Source organism: Leuciscus leuciscus, assembly GCF_965113295.1.
Source record: "Leuciscus leuciscus genome assembly, chromosome: 12".
Lineage (NCBI taxonomy): Eukaryota > Metazoa > Chordata > Actinopteri > Cypriniformes > Leuciscidae > Leuciscus > Leuciscus leuciscus.
Genome location: NC_138736.1, coordinates 37,903,853 through 37,923,827, shown reverse-complemented (window position 1 = coordinate 37,923,827; position 19,975 = coordinate 37,903,853). Strand labels below are relative to the sequence as shown.

Here is a 19,975-nt window from a genome sequence, read left to right as displayed (position 1 = left end):
ATAAATAAGCAAACAGTTGCATATTTTTTCTCTTCCATTTTTAAGTTTTAAATTCAAAGTTTAAGTAAGCAGAACGGGCAGATTTTTATTTTGTACTCATATTAATTTCTCTTAAATTGAAATATTAGAGTAAGCTAAGCTAACTCATACATTTCATTTAAAATTATCATGTAATCTCAATTTTAAATATTTTTATTGGTGAAAACTTAGCTAGCTTTAACTAGTTAATTCAGTGAATGCTAACTTGCTAATTATCATAGCATAACAGTTGCTGAATAAGTACGGCAATGTAGATGATTTACACCTGTTCTCCATGATGGTAACCACCTAAAAAAAAAACATAAACTCTTCTAAATTAGCATAAACATTAAACACTACTAAATTCCCCACTTAGCATTAATCTTGCACACACACACACACACACACACACACACACACACACACACACACACACACACACACACACACACACATTATATAATACTTAATTTTAGCATTTACTCTCCCTTTAGATCATGGCAAAGCATGCTGGGAAATAGAAATCCTAGCCCAGTTTAAGTTCAATTTAAGTCTGTCTAAATTAAAAGAAACAAGTTCATGAGACTCAAAACAGTGAAACAATTCAGATTACTTAAACTCAAAAGAAAAAGAAAGTACTAGCTATATACTCATAAATGTTAATTTGATTGAACTCATTTCCTTAATTTAAGTTTACCCTACTCAGACGAATTAATTATTTTGAGCATTAGGGATTACAATCATTGTAAAGCTAACAAGCTTCTTTTGTTTTGTTAAATATTTAGCTATGCTGGTGCTATATTTATATAAAAGAATTGGCTCATGCATGGTTTAATATTGTTATGTGGGCTAATCAATGACATTCATGCATTTTTAAGTGTGACTGAAGTGTCTAAATACTTTTTGGGGCCTGTAAGGTCTTGCTACTGCAAAGAAACACACTGCAGTTATTCTATCGATATGTTTATTTTATTTAACAATCGTGATGGACTTCAGGGCGCGTATTTGCATTTGTATGTGTGTGTGTGTGTGTGTGTGTGTGTGTGTGTGTAGCCGAACTGGGCCGGTGTGGTTCGTGTTTCTCCACCCGTTTCCATTCGCCCAACCCCCACATACCACAAGAGCCCGCCCTTCTTCATTCCGAACAACCGAACATGATAACACCCCCTTACGAAACGTCACTCGCGCCGGAGCCAAGCATCATGGGAGTTGTAGTTCCCAGCCGTGAAAAGGCAACGGACGCTGCGCGCTTTTGGAACTACGAGCCCCAAACGTCACCACGCCCACAGACGGCTGCCATCCAATCTGAATATGTGGGAGGGGAGCATCCGCCCACAAAAGCCACAGCAATTTTAGTGTGCCTCAAATGCAATTGTGCATCAAAAAAGTGAATTTCGGGAAATGTCGTGAGTGTATTCCGCCGCATAATCTCATACAAATACTTCCGCGACAGATGAAAAAAGAGAGCGAAATAGCCAGGCATGCTGGTTTGGCATTCATAGATATTTAAATGGCAGTGGGTGGGCCCTCGCGCAGACGGAGATCTCTGACAGACCTGCACATATATCCGCGGAGGGATATTAGTTAATTCCGGATCTAACAGCAGAGATAGGCCCGGTTTCAACGCACACGGGACCGCCGCTGCTCAACCCGATTCACGCGGACTCGCTTGGCATTTTGTGCTCCGTTATTGAAGGGTGTTTTTGCATTGGCACCGCCCTTCCTGGCGGGGTGGGTCCGTGCGTCAGAGCTGCGCCACAGTCCGCGGCCGCTGGAGCAAATAGGCCGTCCTTCTGCTGGGCTTGTTGCCTGCCTTCCACGGCGTCCGGCCTTTTTTCTCTTAAACAACTCCTCTCCGGGTTTTATTAATGCGGAATGAGTGGTACGTACCCTCCCCTCCTTATGCGTCTCCACCCCTTAATTCTCCATGCGTGCGTCTGTGCCATCCATCCATCGATGTCCCCCTACTTTTAAATGGGATCTGCTGTTTATTTGTGCCCATTGATCAATTTTGGGTGTTGTGCAATGCTTGCAATGGATAGGAAACCTTGCTTTTGGAGATATTGATGTGTTTAGATGTCCTGGAGGCTTTTGCATTATAAAACCTGATCTTTGCATCATGCGTTTTGGTAATGCTGGATGCTTTTACAAGTGCAATGTGGCATTGCATTTATTTGATTTGCAACTCCAAAATACATGTTTGCTTTGGTTTTGACATTTGACTTTTTACAGATCAAAAGAAGGAAGCCATGGCCACAGATGAGGGGAAAGCCAGTGGAGGTGAAGGGGGTACGAAAGGGAAAAGTTCTGGATCACAGGTATCAGTAAAGTTTCAGTAAAGTGGTCTGTCATTTCTGCACTGAAAGCACTTCCTGATTATTGCAGGGCGCTTGGGTGCACAGTTACACGCACACACACACACACACTGTTCCTGTCTTAACCTGTTATGCTGTGCAATTCTTTGATAAAACATTTGTGAACTGTGTTAGGTAACACTTTTAATCTTTAGTCGGAACAAACATTTCATTATAATGATTTTGCACAAACATACAGTGGAGTCCAAAAGTCTGAGACTGTATTTCTGGTTTGAAATGTAGTTTAAACCCACAAACAAACTGAACGATGCAAGACATTATGGCGTCAAATAAAGAATAAAGATGTAAGAATCTGCTCTATTTCTTGGTCACCAATCGACAGCAAAGACATGATAAACAAGTTTTGTTTATGTCATATATATATATATATATATATATATATATATATATATATATATGCAAAAGATATTTTCAATTTCTTGTATATTTTTCACTCTCAAGTATATTTTTGAAAAATAATATAGTATAAATAAATAAAATACTTTATGTGGAAACAATGAGAACATGATAATCATGTTCTGATAATGTAAACACTGCTGTTATAATACAAATAATAATTTAAGCTAAAGTTATTAATACAAATATTTTCAAATTCTTGTACATTTTAACTCAAATATATTTATTTTGTTAATATAAGTTAGATTGTGTATGTATATAAATTAATTATATATATATATATATATATATATATATATATGTATGTATGTATGTATAAATAAGAATTCAAATTTTTGTGACAACAGAACATGTTTTGTAATGTCAGCTCAAGTGTTGCTGTAATTAAAGCAATAATAATGTTATAAATAATATAAGCAAGAGATATATTCAAATTATTTTACATTTTTCACTCAAGTTCTTTTTTTAAATAATATGATAATATAATGTAATATAATGTACATAAATAAATAAGAAATATATTTAATATAATCAAAACGTAATCATGTTTTGTTAATATCAGCACTACTGTTATAATAATAATATAAGATTATTAATATAAGCAAAAATATTTTCAAATGTTTGTATATTTTCACTAAAATAAGTAAGATTGTATCTATATCTATATCTATATATATATATATAAAAGTATATAAGTATAAATAAATATAAATAAGTATAAATAAAAGTATATAAGTATAAATAAATATAAATAAGTATAAATAAAAGTATATAAGTATAAATAAATATAAGTATAAATAAAAGTATATAAGTATAAATAAATATAAATAAGTATAAACAAATATAAATAAGTATAAATAAAAGTATATAAGTATAAATAAGAAATAAAATTTTTTGACAACACAGAACATGGTAATCATGTTTTGTAATTAAAGCAATAATATAAATAATATAAGCAAAAGACATTCACACAAGTATATTTAATTTGTAAAAGTAAATAACATTATATATATATATATATATATATATATATATATATAAGAAATATATTATTTGTAATGGAATTTTTTAGTGTTTACAGACTTTTGCAACCCACTGTACTTTAAATATTTGTTAGTATAATATTAATAAGTTGGTTTTAACAGAAAAGCCTTTTTGTCATGAAGAGTTTGTTTCTCGAGCCTTTGATCGGGAAGTGTAGAGACTGTGGTTCACACACCCACTTACTCTTCCTGTGAACCCGCCCACATCTGCTGACTCTGACATCTCACTGTGTGTGTGTGTGTGTGTGTGTGTGTGTGTGTGTGTGTAGGATGCACAACCGTCTCCTCTCGCATTGCTCGCAGCGACGTGCAGTAAAATAGGAGGTGTTGGCAGCGAGGGTCAGGCGAACACACAGCAGCAGATAATAATCGACCCGAACCAGGGCCTTCTTCAGCTCCAGAACCCCACGCAGCAGCTCGAGCTCGTTCCAGCACAGTTGACAGGAAACGGCTGGCAGATCATCGCAACTTCCCCTGCAACTGCAACCAAGGACAGCCTTGGTACTAACGTCATCACCAATGAAGGCGTCGCGGGGCGAAAGATCAAGGCCGTCGGCTCGAATAATTCCCCTGGTGCACAGCAACAACAACAACAACAGTTTCAGATCATCCAGGTGCAGAATCTGCCGAACTCGTCGGGTGGGATTCAGTATCAGGTCATCCCGCACCTTCAGACCGCGGACGGACAGCAGATCCAAATAAGCCCCAGTAACCCCGCAGCTTTAAGCGTTCAGCCCGAACAGATCCAGCTCATTCCCACCGGAAACAACCAAGCTATTTTGGCCACGCCCCAAAGGACGGGATCCACCAGCATTGTCACTCAAAACCAGACGATCCCGCTTCAAATCAGGCCGTCGTTTCCTCTGCAACTGCAAACCATTCAGGGTACGCAAACGCCTATGGTGACCACGTTACCCATTAACCTTGGCGGTGTGACTTTGGCTCTGCCGGTTATCAATAACGTAACGGGAGCGGGAGGTTCGGTTCAACTGGTCCAATCAGCCGACGGAAGTATTTCCAATGGAAACCAGCTGATCGCGACGACTGTCACCAGCGCGGCCGAATCCAGTGGAGTTACAACCTGCACGACGACTGCGACGGGCACCGACTCTGTCGTCGTGACCTCTACGGATGGCATGACGTTATCCTCAGCGTCCGTCGGAGCTCCCGAAACCCAGAAGGACAGTCAGTCGGGTGATACAGACGCACAGAACTTGGCCCAGTCCAACGGCCTCCAAACTGCATCCGATCAGACTGGCCAAATCCAGCAATTTCAAATCGTGGGGCATCCGGTTCTCCAGCAGATCCAGATCCAGTCGCCCCAGCAGCAGCAGTTAGTCCAGGGCTCCATACAGATCCAGCCCGGCCAGACTTTACAACCGCTTCAGCAGAACCTCCAGCTTCAGGCCTTCCAGAACCCCACGCAGGTTCTGATCCGGACGCCCACGCTCACCCCGTCGGGGCAGATCAGCTGGCAGACCGTCCAGGTCCAGAATGCAGGGATGCCCCAGCAGCTGACGCTCGCCCCCATGGGGTCGAACGCAGGCGGCGGGACCTACGCTCAGATCGCCCCGCTGACGCTCGGAGGCTCGCCCATCACGCTCACCGCGGCCCAGCTTCCCTCCGGCACCGGCGTGCAGACGGTGAACATCGCAGGTTTGGGCACGGCTGGAGTCCAGGTGCAGGGCGTCCCGCTCACCATCACCGGTGTGCAAGGTAAGGCCCGCTCGTCATGTGACACCTGTTGAATATTTGTGTATAGTATTTGTGTATAATATGTGAAATCAGGAGTGTTTTGATTAATAATTGGATTAATAATTATATTTGTGTATAATATTTGTGTATAATATGTGAAATCAGGAGTGTTTTGATTAATAATTGTATAAATATAATTATATTGTAATTATTCATATTTAAGTTATTTATTTGGAATTTATCAATTTTGTTGGAGAATCTCAAAAAAAAAAAAAAAGTTTCCAACCCAAAAACAAAGGGAAAAACATATGTAACGCAACATCTAAATGAAAGCAAATGAAACCTATTTTAGGACTCTTTTTTTGCATATATGATAACAAAGCATATTTTCCCTTAAGAATAATTGATATTTATTATTTTTTGCATTACAGTAATAAAAAATTTAATTAAATTAAATTTGGGGTGGGGGTGTGCTCTAATTGTAAAGGTAAGACCCGCCCACCTGTGGAGCCGCGCGTCATGTGACACCTTTTGAAAACAGTATTTGTTAATATTTGTGTATAATATGTGAAATCAGGAGTGTTTTTATTAATAATTGGATTAATAATTATATTATAATTAATAATAATTAATATTTAAGCTATTTATTTGGAATTTATCAATTTTCATTTTCATTTATGTTGGAGAATCTCATAAAAAAAAAAAATGTTTCCACCCCAAAAACAAAGGGAAAAACATACATATAACATATATGTAACACAACATCTGTATGATATTTGTGTTATGATGTGAAATCAGGAGTTTTTTGATTAATAAATACAGTAGTCATCAAAGTTGTCCTAAGACAAGAACGGGTATTGTTCAAAATTCATGTATAACTTTGATGAAAGGTTTTGATCCACTTCAAATGTTGACTACTGTATTTAAGCTATTTATTTAGAATTTTTAAATTTTCATTTAAATTTAAGTTGGAGAATCTCATTAAAAAAACTTTTTCATTAAAAAAAAAATATATATATTCTCAATTTAAAAAAAAAAAAAAACATGTAATGCTTGCGCAAATTAAACCTGTTTTTTGCATATATGACAACAAAGGATATTTTCCCTTAAGAATAATTGATCATTATTATTTATTATTTTTTGCATTACAGTAATAAAATGTTTTATTAAATTTGGTGTGGGGGTGTGCTCTAATTGTCATAAAAAACAAACAGTAAAGCAAACAAAAATTTAATTCTGAAAAAAAGGCCTAATCCAATTTTCTAAAATATAATTTCATTTTTCCTATGCTTTTAGAGTAAATATGATCTGGAAATGATTCACGAGCACCAATCAATAAGTTTTGCGATAAATATCAATATGCTTTTAAACATATATCCAAAAAGTAAAATATTTTACTTTTAACTTTGAAGATATTTCTACTTTTGACCATATGTGTTTTTTGAACTGTTTTTGATGTTTAATTAGAAAATGACAGACTCTGTAAACTAGTGGAACAGGAGCATGAGATGCAGTGGTGTGTTTTTCCATAGTCTCTTTATTACTCATGAAGTAAAACGGCAAATTTAGGCAATTATATTTTATAAGTCCGAGTCTGAATGCTGTTTCCAAATCCTCTGTACGGTGTCAGATTTCAGACTCTTTGTTACTGCCCTTTGCATGTTTGGTTCCACCCTGGAAAAGAAAATCTCGACCGATTCCTCCTGGAAGTGTGTTTTACTCCGGTATCACTGGAACCACTTGCTTTTTAAGGTCTAAATGAAATCCAAAGCTTCCCTTTTTCACTATTTCCCAAAACTTGCAAGAGTTATTCATATCCATTGACGTTTAGAACAGTTCTTGCAATCAAGCGTTCACAGAGTGATTTAATCAATAGTACTGTTTGTAAATTCCCACAGGTCAGCAGCAGGGTCAAGATGGGGTCAAAGTTCAGTCCACCCCAGTGACGGTCACCGTGGGCAACATCAGCAGCACGACCCTGAACGCAGTGAGCCCAGACCAGATGGGGCAGGTCCAAAGCCCGTCGGACCAGGAGGGTCAGCCCAGCAAGAGGCTTCGCAGGGTGGCCTGCTCCTGCCCGAACTGCAGGGATGGAGAGGGGAGGTACGGCTGGGAATAAAAACAAGGAAAGGAGTGTAAAATGAGAGGGTTAAAGCGTAACTCTCGACAAAATGCAACCTAGGCAAACTTTCATTTAAAAGCATAATTAGGATGGAAACGCCACTTTTAAGATTGGCCGTATCTTAGTTTTCGGTCAAAATGCCTTTTTGAATGGGGCACGAGTATGATTGCATCAAAATCGCTATTTTTAACACACTAAGAAGGCTCGACACAACATGAAGCTTTGCTGGAAGTGTCACCAGGGGCTCTACACATGAACTCCAGCATTGAGGACAGTGTTTGTGTACACAGAGTTTACTAAAAAGAAAGATTTTTCTTGTGGTTTCCGGCCGCCGGCATTTTGTCAGTCAAAAATAGTCGATCTCTGAATGCAACGTAACCGGGAGGAGAGTAAAGATGGAAAGCTCCTAAAGCTCAGTTCCATATAAATTCACAGATAATTTGTTTTGTCGTTAGTGAAAATCAATATTGACCTTGTATTTGAAAAAGGATCCTCATATAAGAAGCAATACTAAAATTCAGAGTCCGTTCATTCGCATTCGGAGATCGACTATTTTTGACTGTCAAAATGCCGGCGGACACAGAGACAGTGAGTTGTTCAAAACCTTTCTTTTTAGTAAACTCTGTGTACACAAACAATGTTCTCAATGCTGGAGTTCATGTGTAGAGCCCCTGGTGACACTTCCAGCAAAGCTTCATGTTGTCGGGCCGCATTAGTGTTTTAAAAATAGTGATTTTGATGCTATCATAGAAGAGCCCCAAACACTCCCATTCACAAGGCCATTTGACCAAAAATGAAGATACGGTCAAACTTAAAAGTGGCGTTTCCATCCTAATTATGCTTTTAAGCGAAAGTTTGCCTCGGGTAGATTCACAAAAAGACCCTAGGTTGCATTTTGGCGAGAGTTACGCTTTAAAGCAGAGGAACCAAAAGAGATTAAACGGGAGGATTAAAAGAGTTTGAGTGGAAGGTTTTTACCACTCACAGAAAATGTAAAATGTCTTTTTTTGGTAACACTTTACAATAAGGTTCATTAGTTAACTACCTCAGTTAACATGAACTAAGAATGAACAACACTTCTACAGCATTAATTCATCTTTGTTAATATTAATTTCAACATTTACTAATACATTATTAAAATGAAAGGTTGTATTTGTTAACATTAGTGAATGCACTGTGAACTAACATGAACACACACTGAACTGCTGTATTTTTATTAACTAACATTAACAAAGATTAATAAATACAGTAACAAATGTATTTCTCATTGTTAGTTCATGTTTGTTAATACATTAATGTTAACTAATGAAGCTTATTGTTAAGTGTTACCGTTTGTTTTAGTAGATAAGAAAATACACACACACAAATCTCAAGAGCCTTTTTTAATGGATAAAAAAGTACTTCATGTTTTTGTGGGTTTTGACAAGGTGAAGCATTTTTGAGCATCAGTTCTGTGTATTCCTCTGTTGGGACAGAAACAACAGTGACCCCTCCAAGAAGAAACAGCACGTGTGTCACATGGAGGGTTGCGGGAAGGTGTACGGCAAGACGTCTCACCTGAGGGCTCACCTGCGCTGGCATACGGGAGAGAGACCGTTCGTCTGCAACTGGATCTTCTGCGGGAAACGCTTCACCAGGAGCGACGAGCTACAGCGGCATCGCAGGACGCACACAGGTGCGCAATCACACACAGGCTGAAACACACTTCTGCACACACAGGCTGAAACACACTTCTGCACACACAGGCTGAAACACACTTCTGCACACACATGCACACACAGGCTGAAACACACTTCTGCACACACATGCACACACAGGCTGAAACACACTTCTGCACACACAGGCTGAAACACACTTCTGCACACACATGCACACACAGACTGAAACGCACTTCTGCACACACATGCACACAACAGACTGAAACACACTTCTGCACACACAGGCTGAAACACACTTCTGCACACACATGCACACACAGACTGAAACGCACTTCTGCACACACATGCACACAACAGACTGAAACACACTTCTGCACACACAGGCTGAAACACACTTCTGCACACACATGCACACACAGACTGAAACGCACTTCTGCACACACATGCACACAACAGGCTGAAACACACTTCTGCACACACAGGCTGAAACACACTTCTGCACACACATGCACACACAGGCTGAAACACACTTCTGCACACAACAGGCTGAAACACACTTCTGCACACAACAGGCTGAAACACACTTCTGCACACACATGCACACAACAGGCTGAAACACACTTCTGCACACACATGCACACACAGACTGAAACACACTTCTGCACACAACAGGCTGAAACACACTTCTGCACACACATGCACACAACAGGCTGAAACACACTTCTGCACACACATGCACACACAGGCTGAAACACACTTCTGCACACAACAGGCTGAAACACACTTCTGCACACACATGCACACAACAGGCTGAAACACACTTCTGCACACACATGCACACAACAGGCTGAAACACACTTCTGCACACAACAGGCTGAAACACACTTCTGCACACACAGGCTGAAACACACTTCTGCACACACATGCACACAACAGGCTGAAACACACTTCTGCACACACATGCACACACAGACTGAAACACACTTCTGCACACACATGCACACAACAGGCTGAAACACACTTCTGCACACACAGGCTGAAACACACTTCTGCACACACATGCACACAACAGGCTGAAACACACTTCTGCACACACATGCACACACAGACTGAAACACACTTCTGCACACACATGCACACACAGACTGAAACACACTTCTGCACACACATGCACACACAGACTGAAACACACTTCTGCACACACATGCACACAACAGGCTGAAACACACTTCTGCACACACAGACTGAAACACACTTCTGCACACACATGCACACACAGGCTGAAACACACTTCTGCACACACATGCACACAACAGGCTGAAACACACTTCTGCACACACAGACTGAAACACACTTCTGCACACACATGCACACACAGGCTGAAACACACTTCTGCACACACATGCACACAACAGGCTGAAACACACTTCTGCACACACAGACTGAAACACACTTCTGCACACACATGCACACACAGGCTGAAACACACTTCTGCACACACATGCACACAACAGGCTGAAACACACTTCTGCACACACATGCACACACAGGCTGAAACACACTTCTGCACACACATGCACACAACAGGCTGAAACACACTTCTGCACACACATGCACACACAGGCTGAAACACACTTCTGCACACACAGACTGAAACACACTTCTGCACACACATGCACACACAGACTGAAACACACTTCTGCACACACATGCACACAACAGGCTGAAACACACTTCTGCACACACAGACTGAAACACACTTCTGCACACACATGCACACACAGGCTGAAACACACTTCTGCACACACATGCACACAACAGGCTGAAACACACTTCTGCACACACATGCACACACAGGCTGAAACACACTTCTGCACACACATGCACACAACAGGCTGAAACACACTTCTGCACACACATGCACACACAGGCTGAAACACACTTCTGCACACACATGCACACACAGGCTGAAACACACTTCTGCACACACATGCACACAACAGGCTGAAACACACTTCTGCACACACATGCACACACAGGCTGAAACACACTTCTGCACACACATGCACACAACAGGCTGAAACACACTTCTGCACACACATGCACACACAGGCTGAAACACACTTCTGCACACACATGCACACAACAGGCTGAAACACACTTCTGCACACACATGCACACAACAGGCTGAAACACACTTCTGCACACACATGCACACACAGACTGAAACACACTTCTGCACACACATGCACACAACAGGCTGAAACACACTTCTGCACACACAGGCTGAAACACACTTCTGCACACACATGCACACAACAGGCTGAAACACACTTCTGCACACACATGCACACACAGACTGAAACACACTTCTGCACACACATGCACACAACAGGCTGAAACACACTTCTGCACACACATGCACACAACAGGCTGAAACACACTTCTGCACACACATGCACACACAGGCTGAAACACACTTCTGCACACACATGCACACAACAGGCTGAAACACACTTCTGCACACACATGCACACACAGGCTGAAACACACTTCTGCACACACATGCACACAACAGGCTGAAACACACTTCTGCACACACATGCACACAACAGGCTGAAACACACTTCTGCACACACATGCACACAACAGGCTGAAACACACTTCTGCACACACATGCACACAACAGGCTGAAACACACTTCTGCACACACATGCACACACAGGCTGAAACACACTTCTGCACACACAGGCTGAAACACACTTCTGCACACACATGCACACACAGGCTGAAACACACTTCTGCACACACATGCACACACAGGCTGAAACACACTTCTGCACACACAGGCTGAAACACACTTCTGCACACACATGCACACACAGGCTGAAACACACTTCTGCACACACATGCACACACAGGCTGAAACACACTTCTGCACACACAGGCTGAAACACACTTCTGCACACACATGCACACACAGGCTGAAACACACTTCTGCACACACATGCACACACAGGCTGAAACACACTTCTGCACACACATGCACACAACAGGCTGAAACACACTTCTGCACACACATGCACACACAGGCTGAAACACACTTCTGCACACACAGGCTGAAACACACTTCTGCACACACATGCACACACAGACTGAAACGCACTTCTGCACACACATGCACACAACAGACTGAAACACACTTCTGCACACACAGGCTGAAACACACTTCTGCACACACATGCACACACAGGCTGAAACACACTTCTGCACACACAGGCTGAAACACACTTCTGCACACACATGCACACACAGGCTGAAACACACTTCTGCACACACAGGCTGAAACACACTTCTGCACACACATGCACACACAGGCTGAAACACACTTCTGCACACACATGCACACACAGGCTGAAACACACTTCTGCACACACATGCACACAACAGGCTGAAACACACTTCTGCACACACATGCACACAACAGGCTGAAACACACTTCTGCACACACAGGCTGAAACACACTTCTGCACACACATGCACACAACAGGCTGAAACACACTTCTGCACACACAGGCTGAAACACACTTCTGCACACACATGCACACAACAGGCTGAAACACACTTCTGCACACACATGCACACACAGACTGAAACACACTTCTGCACACACATGCACACAACAGGCTGAAACACACTTCTGCACACACAGGCTGAAACACACTTCTGCACACACATGCACACACAGACTGAAACACACTTCTGCACACACATGCACACACAGACTGAAACACACTTCTGCACACACATGCACACACAGACTGAAACACACTTCTGCACACACATGCACACACAGACTGAAACACACTTCTGCACACACATGCACACACAGACTGAAACACACTTCTGCACACACATGCACACACAGACTGAAACACACTTCTGCACACACATGCACACAGACTGAAACACACTTCTGCACACACATGCACACAACAGGCTGAAACACACTTCTGCACACACAGACTGAAACACACTTCTGCACACACATGCACACAACAGGCTGAAACACACTTCTGCACACACATGCACACACAGGCTGAAACACACTTCTGCACACACATGCACACAACAGGCTGAAACACACTTCTGCACACACATGCACACACAGGCTGAAACACACTTCTGCACACACATGCACACACAGGCTGAAACACACTTCTGCACACACATGCACACAACAGGCTGAAACACACTTCTGCACACACATGCACACAACAGGCTGAAACACACTTCTGCACACACATGCACACACAGACTGAAACACACTTCTGCACACACATGCACACAACAGGCTGAAACACACTTCTGCACACACAGGCTGAAACACACTTCTGCACACACATGCACACAACAGGCTGAAACACACTTCTGCACACACATGCACACACAGACTGAAACACACTTCTGCACACACATGCACACAACAGGCTGAAACACACTTCTGCACACACATGCACACACAGGCTGAAACACACTTCTGCACACACATGCACACAACAGGCTGAAACACACTTCTGCACACACATGCACACAACAGGCTGAAACACACTTCTGCACACACATGCACACACAGGCTGAAACACACTTCTGCACACACAGGCTGAAACACACTTCTGCACACACATGCACACAACAGGCTGAAACACACTTCTGCACACACATGCACACACAGGCTGAAACACACTTCTGCACACACATGCACACACAGGCTGAAACACACTTCTGCACACACATGCACACAACAGGCTGAAACACACTTCTGCACACACAGGCTGAAACACACTTCTGCACACACATGCACACACATGCACACACAGGCTGAAACACACTTCTGCACACACATGCACACACAGACTGAAACACACTTCTGCACACACAGTCTGAAACACACTTCTGCACACACAGGCTGAAACACACTTCTGCACACACAGGCTGAAACACACTTCTGCACACACATGCACACACAGGCTGAAACACACTTCTGCACACACATGCACACACAGGCTGAAACACACTTCTGCACACACATGCACACACAGACTGAAACACACTTCTGCACACACAGGCTGAAACACACTTCTGCACACAACAGGCTGAAACACACTTCTGCACACACATGCACACACAGACTGAAACACACTTCTGCACACACATGCACACAACAGGCTGAAACACACTTCTGCACACACAGGCTGAAACACACTTCTGCACACACATGCACACACATGCACACACAGGCTGAAACACACTTCTGCACACACATGCACACACATGCACACACAGACTGAAACACACTTCTGCACACACAGGCTGAAACACACTTCTGCACACACATGCACACACATGCACACACAGGCTGAAACACACTTCTGCACACACATGCACACACAGACTGAAACACACTTCTGCACACACAGGCTGAAACACACTTCTGCACACACAGGCTGAAACACACTTCTGCACACACATGCACACACAGGCTGAAACACACTTCTGCACACACATGCACACACAGACTGAAACACACTTCTGCACACACAGGCTGAAACACACTTCTGCACACAACAGGCTGAAACACACTTCTGCACACACATGCACACACAGACTGAAACACACTTCTGCACACACATGCACACAACAGGCTGAAACACACTTCTGCACACACATGCACACAACAGGACGGAAAACGTTCACAGGAAACTACAGGCTATATTTCTCATTACTCGTCTGCCATCTTATATGGACGACGCTAAATACAGGTGTAAACCATAGACTGTAAAAAAATATGGACGACGCCCCTTCGCTCTCTTCCATTGGTGAGAACTGAAGCCGCCAGTGTCCCGATATGGCGCTGACATCTTGGGGTTTGAGTCTGCGCTGTAGCGATTTCGGGACCAGACCTGCGCAGTAGTGAGCAGGAAGTAAAGCCGCGAAATCAAGGCCCCGCCCCCTCACTCTCGGTGTGAAATAATTAATTATAGAAATTTAGATATTAAATTTAAAGCTCCAATCTCCTCAGTCCTCTGAAGATCCCGAAAAAAAGTCTGTTAATGCTTCAGTGACTACTTCGCTCAGAGAACCTGTCAATCACAGCTGTCAATCATGACGTCACACCACCGTTTTTATAGCATCAAATAACTAACTAAAAACAAACTTATTTTAAAAACAAACACTTGAACTTACATCAGCGTGATAAAAACTACAGTAAATGACAGAAACTACCTTCGGAAAAAAGATATTTTAAGTGTAATTAAATTGTTTAGTTGATCTCAAGTCCCGTTGAATAACACGGGGAGGCGGGGCTTATGACCTATACTAGGACCAGTCACCGGGGGGCGATCGAGACGCTTTGGCTTCACTTTTCAGGGCTTGTGCGGCACGCTTGGTGTAAACGCGGCCTAAAACGTTTGGAGCTTGTCCACTTTCAGAGGTAGTGGAGAACACAATAAGGTCATGTGATCGAATGTGTTCAAACAGCCACAAAAGACCGTCTACTCTCCGCCTACTGAACTAATGCGTGAACATTATGGGAAGAGCTCTAGCCAAAAAAGATTTTAAACTTTGTCGGCTGGAGACCGCAGTTTGGTTTGAAGATGAAAAACATACCAAGCACAATGTTCTCCCACCATTCCTGATTTCTAACACACACTCACTGCGTTCGGCTGGTCTTGCGTCTGTCAGGGCAGAAATGAAAGCTGATGCTCTCCGTATGTTTTTCCGTCATCTCCGGTCGTGTTCGTATGTAAATTGTGCAAGTTATTTTGTCCATTTGATCGAAAGATCTGAAAAAGCCCATCCATTTACCCATCCATAGACCCTTCCCTCAAAGAAATCAGGACAGAAGTGGTTAAAAGTGGACAAAAGAGACAGATTAAACACCAGGTGTAAACGGGAAAGTGTCTCTCTCATCAACTTGTGATCCGATCAACCAAAACGCTTCTTGATTAGAGATGCACCGATTGATCGGCTGGTGACCGGAATTGGCCGATTTTCACATGATCGGCCATGACCGGTGACCGGCCGGTCAGTCTGACATATGCCGATTTTATACCGGTCAAATGCACTCGGGCGCCGCATGATTAACATTGTGCAATATCAGCATAACACGTGCACATGGAAACCTCGTGAATTACAGCCGTTTCACACCGCAAGCGTGAGCGGCGCGTATTTTTTTCGGCGTGCATGTTAATCAATGAGTACATTCACACCGGGAGCAGGAGCAACGCGTGAGCGTCAAGCAGGAGCGGGGGTTTCGGCGCCGAGACTATAAGTACTGGAGTAGGCTATGTCAGAAAAGGAAATGAAGACTCAAAAATATTAATAGAAAATTTACCCATTTACACTTGTTTTTATTATTAAGTTTCCCAGTCGTTTCCCTGCACTTGCTCCACTTGCCCGAGCTTACCTCTCTGCGCCATGTACAGGCGTTGACAGTGAGTGCTTGTTTAGCCTGGCTGGACATGTGGCAGATAAGAGAAGAAATTGATATTGAATGTGAAAAGAAGGACATTCGAGGACAAGAAAACATCTTGATCGCCCCCCGGTGGCTGGTCCTAGTATAGGTCATAAGCCCCGCCTCCCTGTGTTATTCCATAACACTGCAGTGTGAATTTCCCACACCAGGAGTAATGTATATAGTTCTATATTAGTTATTAACATTATCTGTTAAAAAAAAAAAACTATGTTCTATGCAAAATGTTCTATTAAAGAAAAGAGAGAAAATAAATATTTGTGTGTGCTGTAAAGTGGTTAGAAAAAAATTTATCGGAATCGGCTAAAATCGGTATCGGCAGGTCAAACTCAATGAAAAATTGGAAATCGGAATCGGCCTAGAAAATTGTAATGGTGCATCTCTAATTAATTCCATGTGTAAACAGGGCCTAATATAACTTTTAGATAAATTCATTCTGGTATTTGCCTTATTCGTGAAGCATACAGCAAATTTGGCCAAAACAAGGTATTTTAGCAGGCAGTATAATGTTGCTTCCTTTCGGAAAAACATTTGCATCGCGAGCACGAATATGAGGCCTTAAAATGCTGGGAAGGCAGCTCAGTAGCAGAGCTGATATGAAAGTGGTTTATGCTTCATGTCTCATTTGCCATAATATCAATATATATTGTCAGTGAGCCACCCTGATCTCTAGCTATCTGTATTGTATTGCCTGTTTTTTCTTGCTCTGATCTGAATAAACCAACGACTGTCTCCGTCCCGATCAGGTGAGAAGAGGTTCGAGTGTCCGGAATGTTCCAAGAGGTTCATGCGCAGCGACCACCTTTCAAAGCACATCAAAACCCACCAGAACAAAAAAGGTGGGGCGGCACTTACCATCATCACCACAGATGAAATGGAGGAAGAGGTGGACGAGGTCCTGGGCTCGCCGAGGATCGTCACCGTGGCGTCGCTCTCGCAGGATTCGAACCCGGCCACGCCCACGACTTCAAACAATTTAGAGGAGGAGTTCGAGTAGTTTTCCCTCCGAATATTATCGTCGAAAAAGCACCACGATATTGTTTGTTCTTTTGTTGATATGTTGATTTGTTTATGTTCTTCATTCTTTTTCTATTGACGATGGACAGCTGTTTGAGCGTACTCGATTTTTCATATGGAAGTTTAATACTATCAAATATTATGACAAAGAATAATCTAAAAGGAAATATGGAAATAGTATGAGCTGTTAAGAGACATAACATGCGCGTTGAACGAAGACGCTTCGAGTAGCACAAGAAGTACTAAAGTTCCCAGACGCTCCTGAAGATGTCGCTATGCACAAAAATGATATTTATCTGTTTTCCCAGTGGTTACGGATTAAATATACAGTCGGGGATGAGAATCTTGGAGCTTCACGCATAGGTCTGTGGTTTTGCGTACGATCAGGCTAGAAAGATGACCTTTAGTACACGTTTAGAGCCTCAGCACAAGCTTGAAGAGTGACGGCGTCTGTGATTGGAGCGCGTTGCAGAGCGTCAGCCAATCACAGCCTCGCGAATCGGCGTTCGATGATTCAGCGTGTGTTGATTATCAGCAGTCAAACTTTTATGTAGGAGAAATGAGATTATAGAGACGGGCTATATAAAGAAAAGCACATTAGATTTACAAATAATGCATTCCAGTTACGATTTCTTTAGAAAAAAAAGAGAAAGGAAAAGAAGTAGATGAAAAAGAAAAAAAAAACAATCTAGCTTTCTAAGACATGAAGGCAATACTATAAAGACAATCTTTGTAAAACCATGTTTACATTACTGAGGGGTAGAAAAGGTTTAAGAAAAACACCTAGAGAAGTTCTCTCTTATCTCAAGTCATATAAACTGTACTCTGATGCCTTAAAAACACTGCAGTACCACTACGTTACGGCTGGGTAGGGGGACGTGGCGCTTCGACTGTGTTTTCAAACATATTCGTGTGCAGCAGTGCCCAGGTGACCGCGTTAATCTTTTTATACACGATGGCGAACACTGTGGCCAGGGAACGAGCGCGATGATCCGCTTCAGCCCTCGTCCGCCCAGGTAAAGATCCTCCCGACCCGTTAATGTGTCCTCCTGTCGCCCGATGACTTTAGTGCGCTCTCCAAAGAGATTTGACCCTGTTACGTGCACCCAATCCCCTCCAAACCCTCCCTTTGGACCGGTACGGGACGTCTCCAGGTCACGGAAACCATAAAGCCACTTAGATGAGTTTGATGTTCAGAAATCTGTGGTGTGGCGTTCTTCTTCGTGAGGTTTATGTTCTCCCGCTCTCGTTTAGTTTGGTTTGTTTTCATTTCAAACCCATTTTTGGTTCTCGCACAACACGAGTACATGCCACCTGTGTGAGTGTGTTTGTGTGTCTAATTTATTATTTATCCTTCTATTAGTATTTGCTAATGTGTATTGTGCGCTGTTAATGCAGTTATGACGTGCTGCATGGTTCATTTCCTCTAACGATCTCTATTTAGTAACGATTTGCTATTTCTAAACGTGGTCCTTTTAGAAGTAAAACCATGGCTTTTAATTTATCTGAAGTTTCCCACCATGACGTGTTTCAAATGGAGAAAAAAAAAAAAGTTTAAAAAGAAATGGTTGAAACCAAACAATTATAAATAGATGTTTTTGGTAATATTTTCTGTGGCGAGCGATTTTCTTTAATCTTTTCTAGTGACACCTCATTTGTAAATCATTTTTCTAAGATGTTCCTTTGTCCTCATGGCATTTGATAATGAATTTTTTTGCCAGGTTAGCCTGAAAGGCTGCAGTTTATTGATATTTTTAAAATAACTTTGTACAAACGTGTTATGTTAATGGGTAAAAAAACAAAAAAGAGGAAAAAGAAAAAAATCTTTGCCTGCATAACACTTGAAATTAAAGTGAGTAATTCTGTCTTAAATATTCCATGTCTATGTCAAATTCTTTATTTCAGTCTGTGGTTTTATTTACATCATGAGCTTTGACCGAATGTAACCTGACTTGCAGTCTTCCTTTCTTGGTAACACTTTACACCACACCAGGGTTAATATTAGCTAACTAAATAATTTCTTAGTTAATGTTAAATTCAGCATTTACTTATACATTATTATGTTAGGACCTGAGCTAACATGATGGATGATTGTATTTTAAAGCAATAAGACCCAA

The 19,975-nt window shown here is 42.0% G+C and overlaps 1 protein-coding gene across 2 annotated transcripts; it reads left to right on the top strand.

The window, feature by feature from the left end:
- Positions 1–1,346: 1,346 nt before the first annotated feature.
- On the top strand, positions 1,347–19,732 carry sp4 (sp4 transcription factor). Of its 2 annotated transcripts, none has more exons than XM_082186950.1 (6): positions 1,347–1,900; positions 2,251–2,336; positions 4,102–5,548; positions 7,426–7,630; positions 9,125–9,324; positions 17,588–19,732. In XM_082186950.1, the coding sequence occupies exons 1-6, from the start codon at positions 1,894–1,896 to the stop codon at positions 17,836–17,838; spliced, it is 2,196 nt and encodes a 731-aa protein (XP_082043076.1). In that variant the 5' UTR covers positions 1,347–1,893; the 3' UTR covers positions 17,839–19,732. The 2 variants fall into 2 exon arrangements, with proteins under 2 accessions (XP_082043076.1, XP_082043075.1); XM_082186949.1 differs by lacking the exon at positions 1,347–1,900 and adding an exon at positions 1,923–2,147.
- The last annotated feature ends 243 nt before the right edge of the window (positions 19,733–19,975 follow it).